The sequence below is a fragment of the Podarcis muralis genome, chromosome 14, assembly GCF_964188315.1.
Source record: "Podarcis muralis chromosome 14, rPodMur119.hap1.1, whole genome shotgun sequence".
Taxonomy (NCBI): domain Eukaryota; kingdom Metazoa; phylum Chordata; class Lepidosauria; order Squamata; family Lacertidae; genus Podarcis; species Podarcis muralis.
In genome coordinates, this window is record NC_135668.1 from 31,006,622 (window position 1) to 31,033,910 (window position 27,289).

The window sequence follows — 27,289 nt, forward strand, 5'->3', positions numbered from 1 at the left end:
GCTCCTTGCTGCCACGCAGCGCAGGGCTAGCAGTCCAATCTATTCTGTAATCACGTTCAGCTGCCAGCGCAGTGGCTGAGGCTGGCAGCGCATTCTATTAAGAGGTGCCACTTTTGCTGAGAGAGAGAGCGGGTTTTATGTTACCATAAATTGTCAACAGTTGGTCCTGTGCCTGTGGAGGAAGGATCGATACCCAGCAGAGGGAGAAAGTGCTGAGAAAGGGGAAGAGAGAGATGCTAATTAGGCCAGGATTTAAGAGACCAGGGGTGCAAGTGACAGCACTTAAACAGGGGATAAATTATGGGAAGCCTCTGCCCTTCAGGCTGGGTGTACTCAATCACAAACACAAACAACACAGAGGCACCACAGGGGGGTTGTAGGAGAGCACACAGAGCGCCACCGAAGCCAGCGACAGAGCTAGCATCTCCCTACACTAGAGCACAAAGCACCCCTCTCTCTGGGAGAGAAGGAAAAGGTGAGCTCAGGTAAACAGGTGAGGCTGTTCACAGGAACGGAAGTGGGGAGAGGTTGCAGCACCCCCTGGAAGTCCTCAGGTAGCTTATTCACACATGGATGGCCATCACCGAGTGACTCAAGCAGCACCCAAGTGCTTCCTGGAGAGGTTGTTGTGCAGGGAACCCCCAAAGGCCAGTTAGAGCAATAGTTGGGGGCCTCCATCAATCTCTCAGGAAACAGCAGTTATGGGATGAGATGAGGCGCTATAAAAGGCTGCTGCAGGGCCAGAGGCAAGGAGTTCTCCCCGGGAGCTGGTGGTGGTCACAGCATCTCAATATAGCTGCTGCCATGGACTTTGGACCTCCAGCCACCCCCGGGGGGGGGGGGAGAAGAGAGAAGACTCAAGAATTTTGCTCCTAAAGACAGCCTCTGTCAACAGGCTGCCCTCCAGACTTCTCCTGGACCCCTGGGGCTGGCGGCTGACGCGAGTGTTCGACAAGAACCTGTGAGAGACCAAGGTTCGAATTCCCCACTCAGCCACAAAGCTTCCTGGTTGGCCTTGGGCCAGTCACTGCCTCTCAGCCAAACCTACCTCACAGGGTTGTTGTGGGAATTAAAGGAGAGCCATGTTTACCACCTGGAGCTCCTTGGAGGGAAAGGTGGGGTGTAAATGCAATAAATAAACAGATAAAAGGAATTTGGAGGGCACCCAGAGGGTGGAGACGGTTCTAATCTAAAGTCCTGGAAGCCACCCCAGAGACGAAGGAAGAGGAGGGTTATACAGTGGTACCTTGGGTTACAGACGCTTCAGGTTACAGACGCTTCAGGTTACAGACCTGTAACTTCAGGTACAGACCTTACAACCCTGTAACCCAGAAATAGTACCTCGGGTTAAGAACTTTGCTTCAGGATGAGAACAGAAATCACGCGGCGGTGGCTTGGCGGCAGTGGGAGACCCCATTAGCTAAAGTGGTACCTCAGGTTAAGAACAGTTTCAGGTTAAGAACGAATTAAGTTCTTAACCCGAGGTACCACTGTGCAACATTCATACAGCACAGAGAACTAAAGCTCTCCCGGTGCCAGCAACCCTCTGCTCTAAGGATACATCAACCACCACCACCCCCCAAGACTTCATGTTATTTGACAGCAATGCTGGAGCCTGCAGTAGCTTGCCCACCCAGCTGCCTCCAGGCTCTTAACCTCCTCCAATGACCTAGATTTGATCCTCCCCACCCCACATCTGCCACACAAACACACACTCCCCCCCCCTTCCTCTGAGAACCAATGCCAGTCCAGGAGACAATGCAATCAGGAAGAGAGATCCAGGGTCTCCATTGCTCACATGGGACTCTCTCCCCACACTCTCTGCCGCCCCGCCGCCTCTCCTTCCAGCAGCTCCTGATCCAATAAGGAGCTATAAAAAAAAAGACCCTACCAGAATTGGAAAAATATTGGCCAATATAATAAACAATAAAACTATATTAGCTCTAATTTGGCATTGCCCCAGGCAGTATTAATATAGCTATAACCCAATCACTTATAAATAAATGATGGCATTGCACTTTAATATGACATCTGTCCCGGCAATTTCCATATGTGGCATAAAATAATTATGAGCTTGGAAATGAAATCAAAACAGGAAGAGGTTTGCCCCGTTCTGTGGCTGCAGCCAAGGTGAAGGGAAGGGGCAAGCGGCAGCAGACGGCGGCCAGCTTAGTCCAAATGCCAACTCTGGAAATGTATATCTACATGCCAGGAGGTGCCAACCTCTGGGGGCTCTTTGGGATTTTTGATTAAGTCCCGTGGGAGTCACCCCCTCTGATCACTTCTTGTCTCCCCTCCCCACTCCAAGAGATTTGTATCCTGTTCTAGGCATCACAGTTTAAGGAGGATATTGACAAGCTGAACAAGGTGTGCAGAGGAGGGTGACCAAGATGATCAAGGGTCTGGGAACCAAGCATGATGGGCAACGGTTGATGGATTTGGGGTGTTTAGACTGGAGAAGAATGAGAGGTGGTATGAGAGCCATCTTCAAATATCTGAAGGGCTGTCACGTGGAGGATGGTGACAAAGCTTCTTTTCTGCTGCTCCAGATGGACCCAATCCCATGGATTCAAATGACAGGCAAGAAGATCCCAACTAAGCATCAGGAAGAGGTTTTTAAACAGAGGTTGGATGGCCATCTGCCAGGGATTCTTAGCTGTGATTCCTGCACTGCTGGGGTTGGGCGTGTCCTTTCTAGCTCTACAGTTCTGTTTCTAAGACAGAAAGTCTGCACCACTTTGCTTTTCCAAGAGTTCAGATCCAGTAAAAGTAATTTGAGCCTTGAAAACCCAAAGGGGTTGAAAGAGGAAACGGGAAGGAGGGTCACTCTTCCAACTTCCCTCTTTAGCTCTATGTAGTTTTTCAGGAGAGGAAGCTGCCCACCCTCACCCCCTGCGATGGCCAATGGGTCAGTGGAAGCGGAGGCTCAGAGTCTGTGCTCTATATTAATCATATACCTGGAGAAGAGGATGCCATGTTAATTCCCTGCACTGGGCACCAGAACACATCAACATCATCCTTAATGTAACATTTGTACCCTGACCTAGGTAACAGCCATAAAGAAATAACATGGGACCCTCTTTTTCTCCCCTAATTAATATGCAGCACAGTCACCCTGAATGCTCCTTCTGGTTGAAATCAGAAGATGGGCCAGAGCAATACACCTACATCTTCTGTTCATTCCAAGCAGACAGCATCTCACAGCTTAGATCAGTCTCCCACTTCAATGCCCTAAAGCCACCCCTTCACTTGCCTTGCCTTCACTCCTGGCTTGACTCAGAAACCAGCACAGAAATTGTTCATTCATTACCATCACAAGGCTGGGTAGATTCAGACAATGGTGGGCCCTTGGGACCACCTATGAAACCTGCAAGACAGCCTTCAGCAATCTGGTGCCCTCCAGATGTTTTGGACATGTCCCATTTGCCCCATATGCTGGGCTTGCACAGGGTGCCACAAGGAGGAAACTGCTGGAGGTAGATTTTTGGGGTGGGATAAAAGCATTGCAGAGCTCACTGGGCTTAGAAAAGGAAGTGTGTCCCCTAACAAGTTTGGCCATAGCTTTGTTCTTGCCCGCTGTGGGTGGGCGCTATGGTTTGCATGGACTCCACTGCATGCCTGTGTGGTGCAGCAGTCAAGGGTGTTGGACGCGGGACCAGGGATACCAGGGTTTGAATCTCCACTTGGCCATGAAGCTCTCTGGGTGACCTTGAAGTCCAGTCACTTTGCAGTCTACCTCGCAGGGTTGCTGCAAGGATAAAGTGTATGCCACCTTGAGCTCCTTGAAGAAAAAGGTGCGATATAAATGTAAAAAAAGAAGAAGAAATGAATAATATCCAGCCCCATCCCACACTGCATAAGCCTGGCACACCAGGAAAGGTCTCTTCTGGGAAGATGCTTGGAAAGCTACGAGTCAGGGATTTGTTAAGCTGCAATTCCTGCATTGAAGGGGGTTCAATTAGGTGACTCTTTCAGCTCTACAATTCTATGATTCTATGAGTGGATGCACCAGTTGGCAGCTCCTTCTGTTGGCAGGCAAGTGGGCCCCACTCAGACCTCTTTTCTTCTTGCATTATTCCCTCAACTCGTCCTAAACTGTGGCTCTCCATTTGTTGTTGGACTCCTATCAGCTACAGCCAGCTCTGACTCAGTGTACAATTCCTGGCCTAGCAGACAGCCAGCTAGCCAGCCAACACTTAGGAGAATCATCTCTCCATCTCTAGTGGTGGCACAAAGGCATGAGCGCCATCTGGCGGCAAGGAAGAGGCTCAGGCTTAAGAGAACCATAGAAATGGTGTGGTTGTTAAAAGTGTTTACCAACATGTCTCCCCACCCACCTTGGCCGCCCCCCCCCCCAAATATACCACACACAGTGGGGGGTTCCCCAGCTAGTGCCTCCCACCACTCCTCTGCATCCATGACATCGCAGCAGTCTCAGTCCCGTGTGTCTCCAGTGATACCCAGCCTGAAACCCTGGAGAGCCACTGTTACCCATCAGTGCAGACCAGATGGGCCAGTGGTCTGATATGGCAGCCTGCTCTGCTCAGAGAGAAGGTGCTACAAAATCTTGGTGGAGAAAAAAACACATTCAGGCGATGCCCTGTAATAAATTTATTGTACTTTATTACATTTTCCCACTTTTAAATCATCCAATACCTTGTATCCAAACTCTTCTTCCTGACAGGAAATGATTTTTTAAAACATAAAAATATAAATTCTGCATATTAAAAGTGCATACAAATAAATAAAAGGCATTGACACAGTCTCATGCACTTGCCGTCAAATAAGTTAAAACCCTCTTATGGTACATAGTAATGGTTCCACCCCAAGAAGAGACACAGCCTCCCTCCCAGAGTACTGTACAGTTTTAAAAAAAACTTAGAAATTCTTGATAGGAATAAGGGGGTGAGAGAGAAAGAGAGAGAGAGAGGAGGGAGGAAGCATCCTGTGATGTAACATGCAACTCCAGCTGTCAGACAGGAAAGCGTGTCCAGTGTTTGAGGCTCACAGTTTTTGGAATGGCACTGAAGACTCAGTTTTAGCCAAAGGTGAGACGAGGCACGACTGGTGAGCAGCAGCCGAGGAAATGAATTCTCTGGATACCACTTCCAGTTCTGGGGGCCCAGGATGCAAATGCAGCAAGTGCCACATTTAGTTTAATAATAATAATAAGAAGAAGAAGAAGTTAGAAAAGGCAAGAGGGAAGACTTTCCAAATTGCCTCTTGCAACCAGCCCCCACGTGCTGGGTTGCAGAGAATTCATTTTGGGCCCAATCAAACCATTTCAGCACCCAGCATTCAAATCAGGTTGGCTTAATGCTTGTAAAAAGGAAAAAAAGTGGGTGTTGGAATTTACATTTCATCCTTCATTCTGTCAAATCCAACCCCCTGCATGCTAATGGATTTTTGGTTTGTTGTGGTTTTTTTTACTGTTTTTTTTAATAATTAAGGAAAGCCATGTAGTACTTCCATCTCACCGCAGATTAGAACTAAATTTCAGTTGCTTCTGCAGATAATGTTAGACCCCTGACAAGTTGCTGCGGATTAACAGGCAAATGACAGCAAAGCCAAAAAGAGGATTGCCCTTAACATGATTTGAACTGGCATTTCAAAACAAAAACGCTTCCTTGACTGCTGATGAGAGCTTCCAGAATGGTGGAAAAACCTCCTCCTCTTTCCCTTGCTCCCCTTCTTCCTCCTGTGCAGGAGCTGCCTGGGAGCTGTGGGTGGTGCCGATTTAAGGAGCAACGCCTCTCTTTGCAACAAAGCTCCGTGGAGCCTCGTTCCCAGAAACCAGAGGAGGTTCCTCTCAGACCTTCCCAGCTCTGCAGCCAGCTCTTCCTTGCACCAAAACGAAACTAAGGGGAATGGAGAGTCCTGCTTTGCCACCACTCACCCCTCCAAAAAGCTGGCTCCAGAGAAGCTGTGTTATGGTGGGGAAGGAGCCCTTCTGCCATCACAGATATCTGCTCCTTAAAGAGGCTGCCAGCTGCTAGCAGCATCCCTCAAATGGCTGGGAGCCCCTTTGAAAACAGCAGGTTGCTCACATCTGGAAACAAAAATGCACCCTCAGAAAGAACAGAAATCACCTGCAACCTTTTAAATACTCCACAGTAACTTCCGTACCCCCTCCCCAGAAAAATCAGTAAACAAAAGAGCTGTACGAAGGAGAGGGTTGTGGGTGCCAGAAACTGGGACCCTTCAGCCCTTGGGCTGCTCCAGGGGTGGGCTGAGAACTCCAGTCTAAGCTTAGGTGGGCATCAGTTGGGCAGCAGCAGTGACAGGGGCAGCCTGGTTTAGCTTAGCTTTAGCTGCTTGCATAGTTAACATGGTCATGCGTGAGCGGGGGGGGGGGCAAAGGGAAGGGCCATGCATGTTACCTTCATTGTGGGCTTTTTGGGGAGTGGGGGCAAGAGAGATAAGTGGTCAACCATGCTAAAGAAATTCAGCACTGCCAAGCAGAGAAGAGCCTACAAAACTAGGTTAAATGTGTCTGGAACATGGAGGTTCACTCTCTACCTAAAATGATTAGTCCGACTCAGTCGCATTGAGCCATAGATACATCTGAAAAGACAGAAGCGAAAAGTGAGGTGCTTTGCCATGGCTGCAAAGAGTGGCTGTTGGCACCATCTCGCCCACCGAGTACAAGCAACATGAAGTCCAAGGTGCCTCTATAATACAATCCCTTGGATATGTGCTTAGAATGTGCATACTAATTATAAACACTCTCCAAAAATCTAGCCCCAAAGGATGGGAAGCCTTCCGAGATGCAGAACTCAACCTTCCTGCAACTAGAAGGGTGACTAGGTGTCATTCATGGAATTAGGAAGAAACAGGCTTTTGGGCCATCTGAATGGAGCTGGGTGTGCAGGGGAGCCAGGGAGGGGGGCTCAATTTCCTCCCTGTTCAGGGGAGCCTTGAATTAGTTACTCCACCAACCCCTACTCCCAAAGAGAACTGCAGAGCTGCATGTCAGGAGAGGCCTAAATTTAATCCCACGGTCCTCCTGGATCTAAACCAACTTGTCTGAAGGGAGATGAAATTGTGTCCTTTCTTTAAAAAGAAGAGACAGCGCTAAAGGCCTAGATGTCCGCTGAAGACCACAGGGTTGCGTCTCTTCCTAAATGAGGGGAGATCTGCTGGCCAATGAAAAACTGGCAACCAGCCCAACACAAGGAAGTGGCCAGGCCAAAGGAACAAAAAGGAAACCCCACCTCCACAAAGCTTAGCAAGGTCCCTTTGACAAAAGGGCAATGAAAGCAATCGCTCACCCCCACACGTACCACTCAACACACACACTGCCAGTGGGGCAGGAGAAGGGGTCAAGGTTCATATCCCAGCAGCAGGGCCAGATTCACCAAGGCTGGCCTAAGGCATCCTGTGCCCATGGATCTCTCGTCATGTTTCATGGGACATGCTCGTCACCCCCAAGACAGTCCTTTCCCCAGGACAGAAACCAGACATTTTTCTTCTAACTGTAGTGCCTCACTACTTGAGAAAGAGGAACATCTAAAAGCAAAGGGGGTGAGCTTGGCAACCTAAGAACTGAGCACACAAATGCTCCTGTTTTAACCTACAGGTGGGCACAAGGGGTGGGGGTGGGGAGAAGGAGATGTGTTGTTGCCCCATAGCAGCCAAACTGCAGGCAGTGTGAGGAGGGGTTTTGCCAGGTGTCAGTTCCCATGGGGCTGCAGCCTACCTGTTCACAGCTCGGCAACTGGAAACACAACCCAGGTATAAGACGAATGCCTCACCTGCCACCTTTCAAGGCTGCCTGTGGCGCTCAGAAGCAGACCCAAAGACCCAAGATCCCTTGTTCCTAGGTGAGGAGGAGGAGATGATAACCTGGCTGTGCAGTGGGATCTACCACTTAGGGCCGTGGCAGTGTCAGCTCCAGCTGAACAAAGACAGGCCCAAGGCAGTGCAAAGGGAATAATAAACCATGGAAGGAGCTGCTGCATTCAGGGGCTGAAGTCTTGTTAACTAAACCTTCAAACAGGCAGAGGCTTCATGCCTCAGTGAGATGACATGGCCAAGGGAAGGAACCCATCTGCCGCCCAGCATTAAAAAAGACAAAAGGCACAGCTTGTCAGCAACGCCTCTGCAAAGTTCCCTGCTCAAGCCGAAGGCTGCAGGAGGCAAGCAGGCTGCCAACTCAGGGGCTGAAGCAGATGTGGGGAACCTCTGGGCCTTCAGAAACTGCTGAACTACAACTTCCATCACCCCAGCTGTTCAGTCATACTTGCCAGGGGCTGAAAGGAGTTGCAGCTCAGCATAATCTGGAAAGCCAAAGGTTCCCCACACCTGTGCCGAAAGAAATGGCAACAAGCAGGTGGGCACTGTAAGCTCAAAATCCACTGAAAGATCATGGGAACAAGAGCAATGAGTGAGGGAGGGAAGAGTGCATGGAGGGAGTCATTGTACAGCTTGCCTGACAGTGAGGCACAAAGGTGCCCCCTCCCAAGGCTTCAGAGTGGCCATTCATTGCCAAAGCCACATGGCAGATGAGGAGCAAGAAGAGTGAGGACCAAAGGATTTGAGGAAGGGCAGCAGGAGCCTAGTTCCAGCTAGGACTTACAAAAGCTCAAATGCCTCCTTCCTCCAGCATGGACTGCAGCAACAACTGATCCACAGCTCCGTAAAAAGAATGTGTGTGTGTGTGTGTGTGCAGTCAAGCATTCTTCCATGTGGACCACAGAATATGCTCATCACACACACACACAACCTCCTTCCACCTAACCTGTGATGCGGCGATTGCTGCAGGGCAGGAGGTCAGACTAGAAGACCCTTTGGGTCCATTCCAATTCTACAATTCTACAATTCCATGAAGCACCCCCTTCCACTCTGCAGAAGTTCCAGGCCCAACCTGCTGATTTCCAGGCTGCCAACTGGTCCCTCCCTCTTTCGAGAAGACACCTCTGAACAGAGAAGAGAGTCAAGCAGGACAGACTCTTTTAAAAAACGAAAATTCCAAACATACAGAAATCTGCTGGAATGGGAAAAAAAAAATCAGAAACAGACAGACACACTTAAAAGCAGACTTCTCTGACGTACACACATACACCCCTCTATGAGAGAGAATGCACCTTTCCCTCCAGAATCTTCTGTTCCCTCCAGTACTGGCTGAGCGCTTACCTGAGAAATAACATTAGCGTTGAGATATTGCCCTTTAAGAAGCTTGGGAAATGGGGTGTCGGGGGGGGGGCAGAAGGCGGGGGAGGAGACATGGCCTGGGGAGGAGGGACACACAGCAGAACAGGATGATCGTCTTGCTTTTCACGGTTTCCCTTTGCAGCTCACAGAGCAAGGCTACAGCCTGCTCAGTGACACACACACACTGCAAGGAAGGGATAGAAGCGGTAGCTTTGCAACATGGACACAGCTGGCCATTGACATAATCCAGAGTCCCTCTTCAGAGAGAAAAGTGGTAAGGCTCCCCAAGAAGGCTGCAGTTCTGCTGTGGGGTTGAGGCAGAGGGAAGAGAGAAGATGATGACAATGTCCTTTGGCGCGCACCCCCCCCCTCCCCACAAGCCCGCTACAAAATACCAGCGGCAGCCTGTAGTTATTTGGTACGATGGCGGAGTCGAAAGGCGCTTGAACAGTAGTCAAGTTTTCTTCAAACACATTAGGCACATGAACAAAAAGAAGCAAAGGAGGAAACCAACCCAATTGGATTGCAGGAGGAGGAGGAGGAGGAGCAGCAGCAGTAGCAGCAGCAGCAGCCAATCACTGAGATTTCGAAGAGGCTGGCGGCGGCCGTGCAGAGGAGGGCATGCTGGGAGGAAGTTTGCGCAAGGCTTTGTCGGCTGCCTGCTTGCCACTGCTGGGCGACTGTGGGGGGTTGGCCTCCAGCTGGGAAGACTTGGATTTGCGGTTTGTGAGCAGCGAGTGTTTGGCAGGAGAGGGGTTGTCTTTTGCAGAAGTCGGGGTGGCGTTCGAGGGGAGGGCATTCGGAGGCTGGGAGGGGCTGCCGCTGCCGCCACCACCACTACCACTCTTCTCCAGCTTCTCCTCAAGCAAGTTCTTGCTGGCAGCTTTGGAGGAGCTGCTCGCCATCTTTTTCGACAGCATGGTGGTCTTGCCTAGGTCGGCCGACCTCCGGCTTTCCTTCTGGCGCAGGGCAGACTTGAAGAAAGAAAGCCCCTTTTCTTCCGACTTGCTGTCCCTCCTCAGGCTGGCACGGGGGGCGCCTGTGGTGGGCGAACGGAGACTGGCCATGGAGGAGCTGCGCACGTACTTGCTGTCCGGCCTCCTGCCCTCGCTCCGCGACTGGCTGATCCGCGGGGAGCCCGTCCGCGAACCGGTGGTAACGCCAGCCTTGTCTGAGCTGAGGCTGAGCTTGGAGCCCTCCCTGCTGAGGCTGTGCTCCGAAGTCCTGTTTTTGCTCGTGGGGGTGTTGTGCCCCCGCACGGACGACCCCGAGGAGTTTCTTCTCGTTGCGGTGGAGGAAGAGGAGGAAGCAGGTTTTTGCTTCTGATGCTCAGCAGAGGTGTTACTGGCAGCCTCTTGGCCCTTTGAGCCAGCCTCCTTCCTGCCCTGCCCAGAGGGGGCAGGAGAGCCGTGCCGCCCACTAGCCCGGCCAGAGTTCAGCTTGCTCCTGGTCCGGGACCCCTTCGGCAAACTCTTGGAGGGAAGGAGCGGGGCTGCCGGTTGGCAGGACACTGGGGAATCTGTCCTGCCTTTCCTGGAGCTTCTGTCTGACTCCAATGTGTCTTTGGGGTGGGCTGCCTTTTGGGGGCTGCTGTCTGCCTTGGACATTCCACTGAAGCTTCTCCCCTCCTTTACTGGAGAGCTCTCAACAGAATCACTCTGGTCAACAAAAGCGATCTGGTTGTTGTTATCGAAAGGATCCAGGGCAGGGCAGTTCCTGTCTGCCTGCGACAGAGTCTTGCTGTAGGAGTCCGCGCTCGAGCCTGGCTTTTGCCTGGGCGCTTCGTCTCTGAAGACGCCCTCCATGACTGCCAGGGGAGCTCTGCCTGCCGTGGGGTGCTCCTGCCGGCCGCTGCTCTCGCTGGACTCAATGTGGCTTCCAGAGAGACTCCTCAGGCTGCTAAAGCATGAGGTGGAGGCTTTGTCGTCCGCAGACTCCCCAATCCTCTCAAGGGTGGAAGCCGAGCTGTGAACCGGAGAGTCCCCAGAGAAGCGGGAAGGCGAGCTGGAGCGCATCTGCAGCTTCGCTGACAGCGACCACGAGGGGCGGATCCCGTTCTCGCTCACGGCCAAGGGGCTGGTCACGGAGGACCTGGAAGACAGGCTCTGGCGCTGGACACTCCTCACAAAGGGGCGGGTGGAAAAGCCACCTGTGGAGCACAGAGGAACATGATACCCAAATACACAAACAGAGCATGGACACATGCACAAGCAAGGAAGCCATCCTAAAATGCATTTCACTGATCCTTCCCCGCCCCCCGCCCCCCGCTTTTATAATTGCTTTCATACGTTGAGTTTGTGTGGCTCTGTCTATTTCATACAAGAAGCTACAATGCGTTTGTTTCGGGGGCACATTTCATTCTCCGATGTTTTAATTTGCATACTGTGTTTTGTCACAAGCTGCTTTGCAACCCAGATGCAGTGAATAGCAGAGCGCACATTTTAAAACAAATGAAACACACACACACACACACAAACACACTCCTCCCGCTCTGGAAACTGTGCCAACATGGTAACTTCCTTGCCAACCTATCGAAGCTCTTTCATGGGCTGAGAAATCAGGAGACCCTCCCCTGAAGGACACCCTGCTGCCAGGGGACAACTGAGGGTAGCAGCAGCAGCCAAAGCAATTCTCAGAAGGCAAACCATCAATGTAGAGTAAGTTCCTCCCGTATGTGTACTGAATACCAAGGGCCCAATGCAGCATCCATAATTCAGAAAAGCACGAATGCTGTCCACACCTCTTTCATTTGCTGGCAGGAGACAGGTGTGCTAGCACAAAGGTCACAGGGAACTTCCCCACTAGCCTCTGAGGAACGGTGCTGGGAAGCTGTTCATTCTGCAGGAGACATTCTCACTGCTCTCCCAGCTTTGAGCAGAACACTGCAAGGCCAAGGATGACCCAGGGGCAGAAGCTAGAGAAAGGGAAACTCCTCAGAAGAGGATACCTGCTCCCATCAGACATCAGAGGACAGACATACCTAAGCGCATGCCGGCACTGAGATGTGGAGAGAAACAAAGGCAGTGAAGACAAAGACCTGAAAATACCAGCAACATCCCTTTCTCCCTGGTTTCTGCTCATTTTCTGGAGGAAGGAATCCCCTGTTGCTGCTGGTTTTTCTGCCTCAGCACCCCTCTTCACAGTCCCTCAGGCAAAGCTGGTGACCCTCAGGGTGGCTGAGCTGCAGAGGAGGAACCCAGTGCTCTGCAAGGGCTCCCCTGCCATCAACATTCAAAGTGAGGTGTGGCAGAGCCACTCACCAACTGCACGCAGCCCTCACACTCACCGTCATCTTCGCTCCTTTCTCCCATCAGCTCCACTGACTCCGAGAGGGAGGCTAGGGAAGTGCGCCGGGAGGAGGCCGCAGAGGCAATGCTGGGCTGCTTGCTGCCTGGGAGTCGACTCACCCAGTGCTCACACAGAGAGGAGCTGGTGGAGCCTGTGGAAGCAGGAGGAAAAAGTGGGTAGCAATAAGCTTTCCTCTCATCATAACACTAGAACCCAAGGGGGTCCTTTAGTCAAGATGAACGTTGGGAGATTCAGTACAAACAAGAGAAACAACTTTTTCTTCACACGGCACATAACTAAATTATGGAATTTTCTACCACAGGAGAAAAAGATGGCCACTAACTTGGATGCCTTTAAAGTGGGGATTGGACAAATTCATGGAGGAGAATGAGGCTACCAATATGGCTACTAGTCTCCATAGCTACCTTCAGAACCAGAACCCCAGTTTCCAGCAGCAGGAGAGGACATCTTTCCCTGGTGTCCTCTTGCCTGTGGACCCTTCTCAGGGAAGGCACCTGGTTGGCCACAGTGGGATACAGGTGGGCCCTCTTGGGCCTGGCCCACTTGCAGCCAGGCTCTTCTGGTGTTTCTGTGGAAGCTGCAAAACCAGCAGCTGCTCCAGGCCATTACCTGCCACAGAGCTGTTGGCCGACCAGGAGGGAATGGCTGTCCGCCTCTGGTAGAAGAGGATATAAGCCGTCTGCTTGCACACCTCGTTCTCAGCCAGCTGCTGAACCTCACTATCATCGAAGCAGTACCACAGGCCATCAATGGAGTTCTTGCAATAGGCTGCGAGAGAAGGTGGCAGAGTTAGTTAGGGGGAAGGTGAGCAAGAGGGAGCCCTGCTGGGCCAGCAGCCGGAGCATGCCGGGGTCTACGTCACCCAGTCATGGCTCTCCTAAGACTCCACCACCCCAAAAAGATAGGAAAGAATTAAACTGCTAGACTGTGCTGAGGGATGGGGGGCAGCATGTTTTGCCCCCTAAGGCCACCATGTAAAAAGACCCTTAAGGAAGCGCACCACCACTACGAGAGGGGGGCTGCTGGAGAGGCTCAGCTGAGCAGGCAAAGGCATTCTGAGCCATTGGCCATCTGCCCACTTGTTAACATCTTTGTCAGCAGAGCAAGTCATGGAGGGTGCAAGGCAGGAGCAGCATGGCAGTGAGCAGAGCCCAACCGGCAGCGCAGCCCAGTCACCTGTGTAGTGCCCGCCCTGCATGGTGCCATGGTGATTGCACACAGCATACAAGTCATAGACAAAGTCTTCTGGGTCTCTTCCCAGGCCGTAGGGGCGCCTCCAGGGGGACCAGTGGGACGGCAGGCTCCAGCTGCTCTGACTTCGCTTGACCACATGTGGCGTCATGTCCAGACCAATCAGAGGGAACCTGACCATGTTCTGAAGCTTCATCCTTCTGTCTCCTTCCTGTTGAAAGGGGAAATGCAGGTTGCAACCAGCACAGAGAAGTGTGTGCTGGAGGCGCCACATCAGCACCCAGCACACACAACTCCCCTCCAGCCCCAGAGGCTGCTTGGGCAAAGGCAAGAATGAAACCATGCCAAAGAGGAGGAGTTCAGCACACGCAAGGCTGGCCCTTTTAGTTGATCAGACAGGGCTCTCCTCACAGCGGAGGAAGCCACAATGCCCCTGCATGAAAACAGCCCACATGACTAAGGAATCACTGGGCCACTGCAGTAATCCAAGCAGAGCCCTGGCTCCTGAGTTCCCTCCAGCCCAGCAAGCAAGCCTCCTTTCACCTGTCGAAAGCGCTTCAGGTGAATGATGAGGACGTCAGGCAAAGTCCAAAGGCTCAGCGTGATGCTTCCTTGCTGCAGCTGCTTACAGTGGGGGCAACGCCATGCATCGTCCGGGGCCAGCTAACAGCAAAGAGAGGAGGGTGCTATTAGACAGATAGGCACACACGCGCGCGCACACACACCCCTGGCATATGCCATGAACATCCACTCTTTATAAAGGAAGAAGATAAACACAAGAAATGCTTCTTGCCCTGCATCATAAGACCCCAGAGAAACATGTTTAGTTATCGCCTCAATATACTCCATTCTAGTTGTTATCACAAGTATTCCTATGAGACAACTGTATGTTTTATACAATGAACAACAGCAGGCAAAGCAGCTGTGCCATGACCAGCTCCCAGCCCAACATGTGCCTGCCACACTTTTAGGAGACAGAAAGCCAAAGCAGACCAATCACACATGGAAGAGGCAGCCTTTGAAGGCACACAGAACTACGAGGGTCTCTCTGACCACTCATGACGCAACGAGGGACCTCCTGGCCATATCCAGGAAGGGATATTTGGGGAAGAGCCATAACAGTAGAGCACCTGCTTTGTACACAGATATCCCAGGTTCAATCTCCAGTAATAGCATCTCCAAAGGCGGCTGGGAGAGAGAGACCCCTGCCTGAAACCCTGGATAGCTGCTGCTAACCAGCATAGACAATGCTGAGCTGAATGGGTACAACTCGGTATAAGACTGCTTCCAGTGCTGCTACTGACAGGTCACTGAATCTCTCACCTGTTCCTCTTTGGTGTAGAGCTGGAAACACTGTGATAAGGTGCAGGACTGAGGCTGGTGGTGGAGCTCCCTCTGCTGGCGGACACTCTCGGCATCCGGGATATATTCATCCTCTGTGTTGACGAACAAACTGCAACAAAGAAATGCAGCATTTAACAATTCCTGTGCTTGCAGGCCGACTAGCAAAACACACAAGTGGGGTGAGGCTGCCTGCTAACCTTCTTGGGAAGCACTCTTGGGCAGGTGACTGGCAGGTTGTAAATTAATCTACTGAGTGTGCAGAAGATAGATCGGAATCTACCGTGAAATCCCCAGGCAATTAGATCAGAAAAGGTTTCTGACTCCACTGTTTAACAACAGCAGCAGCAAAATGACTCCTTACCCCAATTAATACTACATACATAACGAGAGCTTGGAGGAACCATGAGTGGATTTGCATGTAGAGAGACTGAGTTCTGTTCAGTTCCGCTATGTTGTAAAAACATACAAGCAATAAAAAATTCCTCGCCTCAGAGTTCTATCTTTTGCAGAAGATGCCTTCTGCACTCAGCTCATGTTGGAGAATCTCAGGGTTATGGTAAAAATGGATCCCACAAGCTTTGAGGAATGCCCAGCCCTGTTCTGGGAAGCAACTAAGGACACACACACAAAAACCTGCTTAGGCAAGCCTAGAGCAGCAGGAAGTCCCTAGAGCAGCAGTCATGTGGGAAAGGGAGTTTCAAACCACAGCCTGCCAGGAGCCCACCCCAAAGTCCCAAATGGAACATGATGCTTACTAGTCTTTTGTCTCCTTGTCCCACTCTACAACCAGCTTCACGTGAGGAGTTCCGCCTTGCCCACATGACTTCAGGGCCCTGCAGAAAACACACCACAATCACTCAAAGTCTTTCAAAAAGCAACAATACGTATGCTAGTCACTAGCACCTTTCTTTCTCTCTCACTCTCACCCCCATAAAGAACCTGCCAAACCCATCAAGATATCCCACAACAGGAACCAGCTGAGTTCAGGGGCTTGTCCTTCAGACCAAAGGATGCCACCTTTACCAGCCTACTAAAGAAGCAATAGCCACTCCATAGGAACAGTTCAAGAGATGACATTACAGGAAAGTTTCCCTCTAGTTTATTCTGCTCCTTATTGGTAGAGCATGAGACTATGAATCGTGGGGTTGTGGGTTCGAGCCCCACGTTGGGCAAAATATCCCTTGGACTAGATGACCCTCATGGTCCCTTCCAACTCTACAATTCTATGATTCTCTCTCCAGGACAAGCAGCAATCCAGGCAGAAACAGCTTGAGAGCAGCCAGCTCCTAGGAGAAGCGAGGCCTGCAGGAGAGCCCAGAAGCTCCATTGGTGCCTGTCAGACCGAAGTAGCTCTCGGCAGGTGAGATGCCGCCCCCTTCCCCACCAGAGTAAAATAAGCAAATCCCCATGCCCTGAGGCCCCGCACCCTCCACAAACAAGGAAACCACACTCACCGCTCCACCATTAGGTGGCACAGAGGCCGCTCTTCCTGAGGTAACAGGTAAGTTATGCCCACAGCGCTGACCACTCGCAAGCTGAACGGACAAACCTACATGGCAGGGGAGATGAGAAGAGCAGTTGCGAGGGGGAGATGGTGAGGAGAGGACAGGTGGGGAAAGAGACTCCTAGTTGGGCACACAGCTGGCATGCACTTGTCCCCAACAGGTGTGCCCACCTGCCCTTTGGCACATGCTCCTCCAGTGCAGCATGGGCCAGAAGACACATATCATCAGCCTGGCTCATCCACCCTGAGCGGGGACTTTTCTCTTCCTCTCTTCGCTCTCCAGCAGATGGAAAGCAAGAGCAGGAACTTCACAAGGCACAACCAGCTGCACTCTTGACAATGAGTTTATTGAGCAACCGGCAATGTAAGCAGCAATATTGCTATTTACTTAGCACCACAATTAGACTGGCTTTTTACAGCAGCAGCTCTCAAATGCACATAGACATGCTGAAAGACAAAGCAAGGTGTAAAGAGGGCCCAGTTCCAGGCAGCCTTACCTGGACACAGGCTGAGGGCCGCAGGTAATACTGCATCTTCTCCAGGATCTCCTTCTGCAGTAGGTCCCAAGGAATCGTCTTCTCCAGATGGAGCACAAAGGGCTGGCCAAATCTGCAGATAAAGAGCAAGGCCATGAAGGGACCAGCAGCTCTTTCTCACTCCCACCATTAAAAATTTTATTTACTTAAGGCATTTCTATGCCGCTTAATCGTTAGCATTTCTAAGCAGAGCACATAAAAAATAAACAGCAGAGAATAAAGCAATAGAAGTTCACCGAAGAATTGTATGAAGCCAAACAGAAACCTTAATAAGCCTGCTGGAATAAGAAAGTCTTTGTTCAGCAAAGAGGCTGCCTGTCTAATTTCAGTTGGGAGGGAAGCTATTGCCTTTGTATTTATTTGTAAACATATGGCCAAAGGAACTATGTACATTTAGCCCAGAGAAAAGGCTCATCCAGGTTTCTGAAGCTCTCTTCAAATCCCTGAAGGGCTGTCATCACACTGAGGGGGGAAATACTGGGGTTACAGCCAACATTAGCCTACTCAGAGGAGACACAGAAAAGGCTCCGTCTTTTGTTCCCACCAATTAAGCCTCCTTTGATGGTGGGATACAAAACAGGGTCTCAAAAGATAAATTCTACCTGTAGGCAGCTTCATACAGGAGGCGGTAAATCTTTCCACTATCTCGGTCTTAAAACAGTTTAGGGCTTGAGTTTACACACATTATTGGTATACAATTCTTGTAAACAACATATCTATTAACCAAATAAAATTAACTTTGTCAAACCTTAACACAAACTGGCTTTATTTTAATCTAATTTATAGCTTTATTATAGAAGTACATGTAAAAACATAAGCTCCAAAACTGTTAACAGAATTTGGAAATTTTTTAACACAATGGGTAGAGGGGGAAATGGACTAGTTTATAAATTGTACTTTATATTGCTTAATATAACTTATGTATCTATGAAACCTCTTTTAAAAATATGGGAACTAGATATTAGCACACACATTCTTCCCAAGAACCGGAATAAAATTTAGAATCACAACCCTTAAAAATCTGTTTCTAGTTTTCTTTGGGAAAACTCCTTAAAATTATTACACAGATAGTATTGCACTCCTCTGTAAAAGTCAAAACGTTTTCTTCTATATCACCTAATTGTTGAAGAGGTTCCAATAAACTTGGCTATGTATTATCATTTATGGTGGGAATGTCAGCTTGCGAAAGATTTTTGGAATTTAATTTGGATGGAAATGATAAACATTACTGAGGAAACTCTTGTCTGTTGCCTCAGATTAATTTTACGGAGTATTTTTGATGATTCCAATATAGATAAATAATTGCAACTCAATGGAAAACAGTCCAGAATCTTACACTGGACACTTGGTACCATTCACTCTGGAATATAGCTATAATGGAAAAAATTACGCATAATTTGAGATTTCAACAAGGCCTTTTTAGATGTTTTGGCATTCCTTTATAACATATGCAGTGGAACCATCATTTTCAAGACAGCCCTCGTCACAAGCCTGGTAAATCTAGAACTGTACTTGATTATCTGATAATACTGGTAGTCTTTATTTGGTTTTTGTTATTTTAACTCAGGGGTCAGCAAATTTTTTCAGCAGGGGGCTGGTCCACTGTCGCTCAGACCTTGTGGGGGCCAGACTATATTTGGGGTGTGTGAACGAATTCCTATGCCCCACAAATAACCCAGAGATGCACTTTAAATAAAAGCACACATTCTACTCATGTAAAAACACTCTGATTCCCAGACCATCTGCGGGCCAGATTTAGAAGGCGATTGGGCCGAATCCGGCCCCCGGGCCTTAGTTTGCCTACCCGTGTTTTAACCCGTGTGCAGTTTTGTTTTTCATCTTTTAATTCTTATCTGTTTAATTGTTCTCTTTCTTTTATATACATTATAAAATGAAATAAATAGATAAGTAAACTTTACACAAACAAACAAAAAACACCAAACAATTTAGGGCTTTACAGGGAGGCACCTCGAACTGAGCCCAGAAAGAAACAAGACTTCAATACAATTGATGAGAGATCACTCCAATGTGATCTAAAAAGTCTATGTTGGCGCACAATCAGACCACCTGCAGGGTGCAAGTGACACCCTTTACCCTTCTTGGCTCGCCATGGGAACAAGGAAAATGTTTCTAGACAGACTCATAATTCGGCTGTTGATCTGACAGAGATCACTTTAATCTGATAGCCCAAAGTGAATTACAACATCAAAAACAAAAGAGATTCAACGTTTTAATTATTATGGTACTGTTTAGAAATTGATACTGTAGAAAAGAGTATTTAAAAAGCCAGGTTAAATAAGCAAAAGCCGAAATAAAACAATTGCAGAGTTCACTGCACACCTCTCAAAACCAGAACTAGAGGGGGCCTCTTGCCTGCGAGGCAACGGTTACCTCTTCCCCTGCTGTCCAGTACAAGCCCGGTTGCAAACCAACACCACCAGCTTATCGCTTGCTGCTACCGCCGCTGCTGCCACCACCCTGGTATTGGAGTTCTCCAGCCTCCCTTGGGTATACGGAGCTGTCCGAGGATGGTCAAGGCCATATTTCAAGTGATTCAGATTGCTGTTCACGTGGATTCCTGAAAGAGAGTGAAGAAGAGACTTAATGGTCAACACGCCGCAGAGAGGGATACAGGGGCACATCTGGTGAAGCCATCTGATGGCCAAGTCCAGATAACATGGAGGTCACTGGTAAATGTTTCGTGGCCTTTTCTCAACCTACGTGGAACAGAAAAGGAACAGAAGTAACACGGGGGAGCGGGGAAAGCATAACTTAACAAGGTTTTTTCTTCCCTTCCAAGAGCAGTCATGTTAAACATCTCCGGAAAGGTTGGGAGGCAAAAGGAAAACTCTTGCAGGAATCAGGCACATGCCAGACAGATGGCCCAACGGCCCAATGTACCTCTCTGGCTTAGGATCCCCTCAGGCCGGTAGATCTCTGGGGTCTCAAAGGCAAAGATGCAGTCGCTTTCCTGCACTGTGTCGAGGTCATCCAAGTCAGAGAAGGAGCGGTGGAACCCATCATAGTACATCTCAGTGAGCACGATCTGTAGGAGGCCAGAATGTAATAAGTACCTGTGTTGCAGCATTGCCGAGACCAAGTAGCAAGACTCCCAAATGCTACATACACCCCCCTGGATAGATCAAAATAATACAAGGTGCCCAGAGCCTGCCTAGCTTTTCCCAGCTTCCCAAAATCCTTCCACTCAGGGGTGGGAAACTGGATCCAGTCACTTTGAGGGTTTCTACAATCATGCAGAAATAAAAGGGAACCCTGAGACACCACCACCCTCAGCCACGCATCATAAACACTGCACAGGAAGAGGTATTTGGTACATTTTAAGGTCATTGGATGCTGAACAGTGAGTGTGGTACAGCTGCAAGAATCAGCCCCAATGTCCTCAACCCTGATGTCTGGCAGGACCAACATTCACCTGTTTGGTGGGGATTTTGGTTTCCCTGGACACAGCTTCTCTCAGTCGCGCCACTGTTCCAGACAGAGGCACAGCCACCCCGATGCGCATGCAGTGGGAGCACTTCCCTCGGTACACCACTGTGATGTACAACGGCCTGCAGAGAGGACAACAAGGGCACATCTTTTTGGAGGGCAGACATTTGGGAGTTGGACGAGGAGGCAAATCTGCTGAGGTTCAGCAAGGTGGGTGGGGTGGAACAGGACTAATGCACACATGGACATTCTGGGCCCAGCTGCAGCTCACTCTCCACAGGCTGCAAGAACTTTAGCTCATTGAAGTTGAGCTAAAGTTCTTTAAAATGCATTTTAAAAAAAAAAGAACTTTAGCTCATTCATTCATTCATATGCTGCTTTTCCACACACACCCAAAATGCTACTCAAAGCGGCTTCCAACAAAGAAAACAGGAAAGCACTTTAAAACCAAAGAGTGCAAAACAATTTCATAATAACAAAGCAAAACACCACAATAGCAAATTTAATTACATACAAAAAAAGATAAACTCTTTTCACTATTATAAATGTAACAAGGTTATGTAAACAACATCCAGCATCCAATGGCAAAAATCAGAGTTTCACCCTGGTCCTAGAAATACCGCCTGCCCTGATGTTGCTCACAGTCCCTCTCCTGCAGCAGATTCTTATAAGGGTTCGAGGATAGCGGGGTAGGGGAACTGGAAACACCCCTCCCTTGCTTGCTCGCTCAGCACCAAGCAGCAGATTTGCAGTATATTGCTATAGCTTGAGGTCAATCCACATTTAAACAGTGAGGGTTCCTTCCCCACCCTCACCCCCAAATTTAACTGTGGGTCCTCAAGACTCTTAAAGAATCTGTGAGCTATACAGGAAATAATTTGGCCACCTGAACCAGAGGTTCCACATCCCTGGTGTGCAGGAAAGCGCCAATGAGTGAGCAAGGTACACTGTTCCTCCCCGCTCCTTTTCCCATGGCAAGGGACACATACCGTGTGTGAGGCAGGGGGATTGGCAGAGAGATGCACAGGAACGGGTCGAAGGTATTACTCTGCTTCTGGCAATGAGGACACGTCAAGGATGACCTGCCAGGTAACAAGGGAACAGAAGCCTCATTTAGGACACAGTACAGCAGCCCCCCTCTCCGCAGAAGGGATAATCAGAGGCCACCCAACTCCCAAATTCCCTTGCAATTAGAGCCTGGAAAAAACACAGCATTCAAGCAAAATGTGACGATATCACTGGACCTTCCATTCCCCCACCTCCACCTCTCGCAATGAGCAAGATTAAGATCTGGCTCCCATAAGGTGAATATGCTCTTCCACACAATATTAAAAAAGAAAGAAAGATGTCAGGCAGGTTTGTAGTCATGCCTTCTCTCTGACAAGCTAGTCTTCCGGGTGCAGAGATTTATTCACTTTTCATTGAAGAAGCATTAAATCACGTGGCAGCTGAGAAACAGATTCACCTCCTCAGCTGTTGAGAACTGGGCCCTAGAGGCCACACTGGAAAGCTGAGCCCCACACCTGCTGCCCCAAGACCTTATTTCTCAGCCTCAAGGCAAAGCACCCAACTCACAAACCCCAGGGCAGGCAGGGTGAATCAGGGAATGAAACAGATGTTCATCCCAGAAGGTGGTTATGCTCCATGGAGAACAAAGAGGCTTCCTCCTTGTCCCAGGAGCCCTGCAAGTGTCTCTGCCCCATGCAAACCAGACACAGAGCAAAGTGATGCTGACAGCCAGGCAAGGGGTGCCATACCTGTATTGGGCCTGAAAGAGTTCCTGGACAAAAGTGCTATTGATCGGAAATGCAGGTCCTTCAATCAGCACTTCATCTTCCAAAGGCGGCTGGAAGAAAAAAAGCATTTTGTAAGAGAGGTGTTCACACGCTATTGTGGGCAGAGGACAGAGCTAAGCCCAGGAGGAAACAAACTATCTGCTTCTGCAAAATGCTCAGGGTGGCAACTATCTGGTTTGTGTTCGCACACCTCCACAGCCAGAGTTCTGTGAGCATGCACACATGCAGAAATTCTGCCCCCAAGTAAGAAACCTATGCACATCTGGAAAGAGCTGCAGAATACTTTCCACTCAGAATGCACCTAGCACAGCCCTGGGACTTCAGTGGCAAGATGGGGCTCATCCAAGTATTTCTGGGCCCGTAACTCCTTCAACATCTGACTCCTCTGGAGCAGTAGATGCACAGGCATGCAAAGTGTCAGCTGAGGACTCCCTGGGCCACCGCCAGCATGCCCTGAAGACGCGCCTCACCTTCAGAGGTCGGCCATTGTTCTTCACTATGTTGTTAAGGTCCTCGTGAACTCGGTCCAGGAGCCAGAGGAGGAACTCCTGAGCGTCGTGCTGTGAGCTCCCTCGATACTGCATGGCATTCTTGGAAACGATGCTCTGTGGAGAAGAGGCAGAGCAGCTCAGCAGCTGCACCAAATCCCTAGGAAACACCCACCCTCACAGCTCTCCTCAATGGAGCAAAAATGAATATATATGTCACCACCAGATGACACTGTTGTGTTTCAGCTCAAGGAAAACTGCAGTTGGGTGTATTTTTGTCCTTCTCTAAGACCAGCTAGCAGGGAAAGGTGATGCTCTCTGGGTCAGTAAGTTATTCCAGAGGGAGGTGAGGCATCCCTATTAAATCCCCAGTTGTCTTCCATCCAAGACAAGAGAAACTGAGAACCCAAATAGTGTTTGTTTCCTGTGGAAGGGCCAGAGTTCCACCCTCTCCAAGGGAACACAGATGCTGCTCACAGGGAAAGATAAATACATGCATCCCTTTGATCAAAGCAGATAAGAGAAGCCCAGTGTGGGGTGGGGGACTGGATCTAGCAAGGGGGGTCGGATGAGACAGGTGGGGGCTTTGCACTTGTCAACTGGCTGGCATCAGGGTGGCTTTTTTGGTCCACAGGGGTCTGGCAAAGGCAGCACTTTGAAAGAGCTTCTGAAGAGCCAACAGACAGTTGACCTGACACCTACTGGTCTTGCTCTCATTAATGGATTACCTGAGGAAAGGCTCTTTCCCTTTTTGCAAGGCAGCAGAATACCTGTACATTGTACACAAATAACTATGACAGCTCTTCTGGAGGAAAAAAGCTCCCTTTATTCAAAATAGACCTAAAGCAATTTAAGTATCCCCCCCCCCAATAATTGTATGCATTGTTCTCTTTGCTTGCCCCAAGTGAAACTGGACCCATAAATCCTAGCTGGATTAGTAGTCAGCTACTTAGCCTCTGTGGAACAAGAGAGGAAACAGTCAACAGGAAAGGCTACAATCTTGTCATTACCTATTATTACTAGAGGTTTGCATGTCTACAGCCATACTATCCTGAACACGCCTTATCTCATCTGATCTTGGAAGCTAAGCAGGGTCAGGCCTGGTTAGTACTTGGGAGACCAGAGGTTTGCATGGGGGGGGGGGGAGCACAAGTGGGGCAACCCTTCCCTCCAACCCCTGGCAGAGATGCTACATCTTAGCCCGGTGCCACCTAAGAAAAAGCAAACTCTGCTTTCCTGCATTAACAGCGGCTTCTTATTTATTTATTTTTTAAAAGAGAGATTTGTTATTCATGCGACTTATTACTAGAGGCTTTTGCTACCAGTTGCCAGAATCAAATTCCTTGGTCACCTCTGGCACCTATGTTTAGAGACCCCTGGAGATAAACATCGACAGCTGCCAAGATTAAAAGCTACACCATAACTCAATGTGCTAATCTACTTTCCAGCCATGCTATCAGGAGATGGAATACTTCACATAAGTTTGAGGTAATCCATCGTTCTCCATCCTCCTCCTGTACTTTCTAAAATACATGGGTTTAAGATGGTTAACACAGAATCCAAGAGATTAGCAACTCTTTGTTAGGCAGACCTGATTCCCACCAAGTCTGGAAAAGCAGCCACTTCCCTCTCCTCCCAAAGCTGCTTCTCTCTCTGCATTTCTCAACAGCCTCTCATTCAGCCCTGGCCTCCATGCATGTAGGCACATGCTCCCCTTTCACACTTGGCCAGCAGTGAATTTCCCACGTGGGGGTTCCGTATTCAAGTACCACAAACGCAAGAGCCAGCCCCCACAGAATGGCCTGGCCATTCATAAACACAACTGAAATCCAAAGCTCCAGACTAGGCTGCCTGTGTAGTGACACAACAGCAACAGCCCAGCAAGATTGCAAGTTGCAATCCATTCTTCCTGCTATCCACTGACCCTCTGGAAAACAGCATTTTAAAGAGTACGTGAAGTAGAAAGTTAGCTATGGGCAGCTTCACAAATTATGTGGCAAATGTATGTTTGATGTATGTAGTCCAGGGTTTAAGGTAACAAATATGTATGGTGGGGGGCCTCTGACACAGACACACATGTTGCTGCTTATGGAAATGGGGTCGGGGTCCCCAAATACAGGCACACACTGTTTTGCTGACCTGCTTACTGCAGAAAATACAGGTGACTAACAGGGTTCCTGTTTCAACTTCAAACCACGCAATCAATTTCCAAACCTAGAAGTGCTTTTGGACTCAAGTATGTTTCCTGAACATATGTTCAGGAAGTATGTTTGGGACGTGGGTGGCACTGTGGGTAAAACCACAGCGCCTAGGACTTGCCGATCGTATGGTCGGTGGTTCGAATCCCCGCGGCGGGGTGAGCTCCCATCGTTCGGTCCCAGCTCCTGCCCACCTAGCAGTTCGAAATCACCCTTAAGTGCAAGTAGATAAATAGATACCGCTTTATAGCAGGAAGGTAAACGGCGTTTCCGTGTGCTGCGCTGGTGCAGGCTCGCCAGAGCAGCTTCGTCATGCTGGCCACGTGACCCGGAAGTGTCTCCGGACAGCACTGGCCCCCGGCCTCTTAAGCGAGATGGGCGCGCAACCCCAGAGTCGGTCACAACTGGCCCTTACGGGCAGGGGTACCTTTACCTTTTATGTTTCCTGAAATGTGGCCCTTTCAGGCTCTTTTAACACAAAACCAGCCCAATGAAGGCCACTTCAGGTGAATGGATATTCATGCTAACTCAGTCTCCCTCAGCTACCAGATAGGGATAATATGGGGAGTTACTCGACCTCTAACCCAACCCACAGAGAGCAGAGTCCAACACAACACAGTAACACAAAGGCATTTCATTGGCTGCTCTGGAATTCACACTTAAGCAGAGATATGATCCTATTCACAAGACTGAACGCAATACAAACACCGAGGCACACCCAATCAGCTGCTGGAAAACAAGACAGGAGACAAAGGAAAAGTATTACAGTCCTGGATCATCCAGCTCAAGATAATTCCTTCCAGTGGACTAAACTCAATGGGTGGTGGGACCTGTAATCCTTAAAAAAAACAAGCCTCCCTGCCCACAACTCACAACTACAACCCCCACATAGGTTGAGGATGCTTTTGTATCACATTATTAAAATTAATCTTCCTACATCACAGCCAATGCAAATCAGACACTACAATCTGGTCATGCAAGCAGAACATCTGTAATAGAAGCTGCCTGCTGCCCCACTCCCCCCAATCAGTTGAGGGCTTAGCCCCAAGACAGATAATATCCTCTTTAATGGACATTTTTCACCAGATCTGAGCCCCTTGGTAGCCATTATTCTCAACATCACTCCAAGGCTTCCCAAAACAGCTAAAGAGAAGGGGCGATGTGCATGTCCCAGTTTATTGTAGGCTGCATGCCTTGCACATGGCCTAGCAAAGTCATAGGAATGCCCCCTCCTGGATAACATTGCAAGAAGGATCTGGAAGTTGGCAAAGGGTAGAAGGAATGGAGTGGGGGGGAGGGTTGAAGCCTTCCAAAGCGGAGCACAGGGGAAGAGCAAAAGGGACACCTCCAGATAACCTATTTATTGGACATTCATCCTGATTTGCTTGCAGAAGATTTGCATGGAGAATAGATTATATCTAATCTGAGCATTCATTCCTCCTTGTTTGCAGTTAGTCCACAATGAGCACTCAATCCTGAATTTATCCTCCTTTTCCTTGTGGGATGCATATACATCTTTATTCATTCCTCCTGCACTTTACAATGCATTTTCCTGCAAAAAGTCGACGGTTGTCATCTTTTTTTAAAAAAAGTTAATTTGTTGCGCTTAAAACCACTTCAGTTGCACAAACCTAAATTTCCTAACATTAAAGGTAAAGCTACCCCTGCCCGTACGGGCCAGTCTTGACAGACTCTAGGGTTGTGCGCCCATCTCACTTAAGAGGCCGGGGGCCAGCGCTGTCCGGAGACACTTCCGGGTCACGTGGCCAGCGTGACAAAACTGCATCTGGCGAGCCAGCGCAGCACACAGAAACGCCGTTTACCTTCCCGCCAGTAAGCGGTCCCTATTTATCTACTTGCACCCGGGGGTGCTTTCGAACTGCTAGGTTGGCAGGCGCTGGGACCGAGCAACGGGAGCGCACCCCGCTGCGGGGATTCGAACCGCGACCTTTCGATCGGCAAGCCCTAGGCACTGAGGCTTTTACCCACAGCGCCACCCCCCCAAAAAAATACTAACCATCTGGAGTCACCCAAAGATTGACCCTTTCCACAGCAGTAAGGAGCATCAGCCTCAAAACATAACCTTTTTTTTTCAGGGGTCAGCTTTACCTGTCCTGTAAGCAATAAGTCAGATACAACTAAGTTGTACTTTCTAAGCTTTCTTCTGTCACCATCAGCCCTAGAAGCTTGCTATCAAAAAAAAGGAAGCCGATATTCAGCAGGCAATGTCTCTGCTTTGCTCATGCTGTAGCACACAGCATCTAATGGGATGATACTGCTGACATCCCAGGTGCTCATAGTGAGGTAACTGCTCAAGCCTGCC

At 49.4% G+C, this 27,289-nt stretch overlaps 1 protein-coding gene across 2 annotated transcripts in view; it reads right to left on the reverse strand.

The window, feature by feature from the left end:
* Window positions 1–4,598: 4,598 nt before the first annotated feature.
* USP31 (ubiquitin specific peptidase 31) overlaps window positions 4,599–27,289 on the reverse strand; it is a 38,254-nt gene continuing 15,563 nt past the window's right edge. For both annotated transcript variants that reach the window (XM_028705533.2, XM_077919157.1), the window contains exons 2-16: window positions 22,751–22,885; window positions 22,242–22,330; window positions 21,474–21,566; window positions 20,471–20,606; window positions 19,939–20,083; window positions 19,429–19,615; window positions 16,999–17,110; window positions 16,452–16,546; window positions 15,753–15,830; window positions 14,977–15,106; window positions 14,197–14,316; window positions 13,639–13,864; window positions 13,072–13,230; window positions 12,440–12,592; window positions 4,599–11,302 (exon numbers count right to left, since the gene is read on the reverse strand). In XM_028705533.2, coding sequence (XP_028561366.2) covers window positions 9,729–11,302; window positions 12,440–12,592; window positions 13,072–13,230; window positions 13,639–13,864; window positions 14,197–14,316; window positions 14,977–15,106; window positions 15,753–15,830; window positions 16,452–16,546; window positions 16,999–17,110; window positions 19,429–19,615; window positions 19,939–20,083; window positions 20,471–20,606; window positions 21,474–21,566; window positions 22,242–22,330; window positions 22,751–22,885 — 3,432 coding nt within the window. In that variant the 3' untranslated portion in view covers window positions 4,599–9,728. The remainder of the gene's footprint in view (window positions 11,303–12,439; window positions 12,593–13,071; window positions 13,231–13,638; window positions 13,865–14,196; window positions 14,317–14,976; window positions 15,107–15,752; window positions 15,831–16,451; window positions 16,547–16,998; window positions 17,111–19,428; window positions 19,616–19,938; window positions 20,084–20,470; window positions 20,607–21,473; window positions 21,567–22,241; window positions 22,331–22,750; window positions 22,886–27,289) is intronic.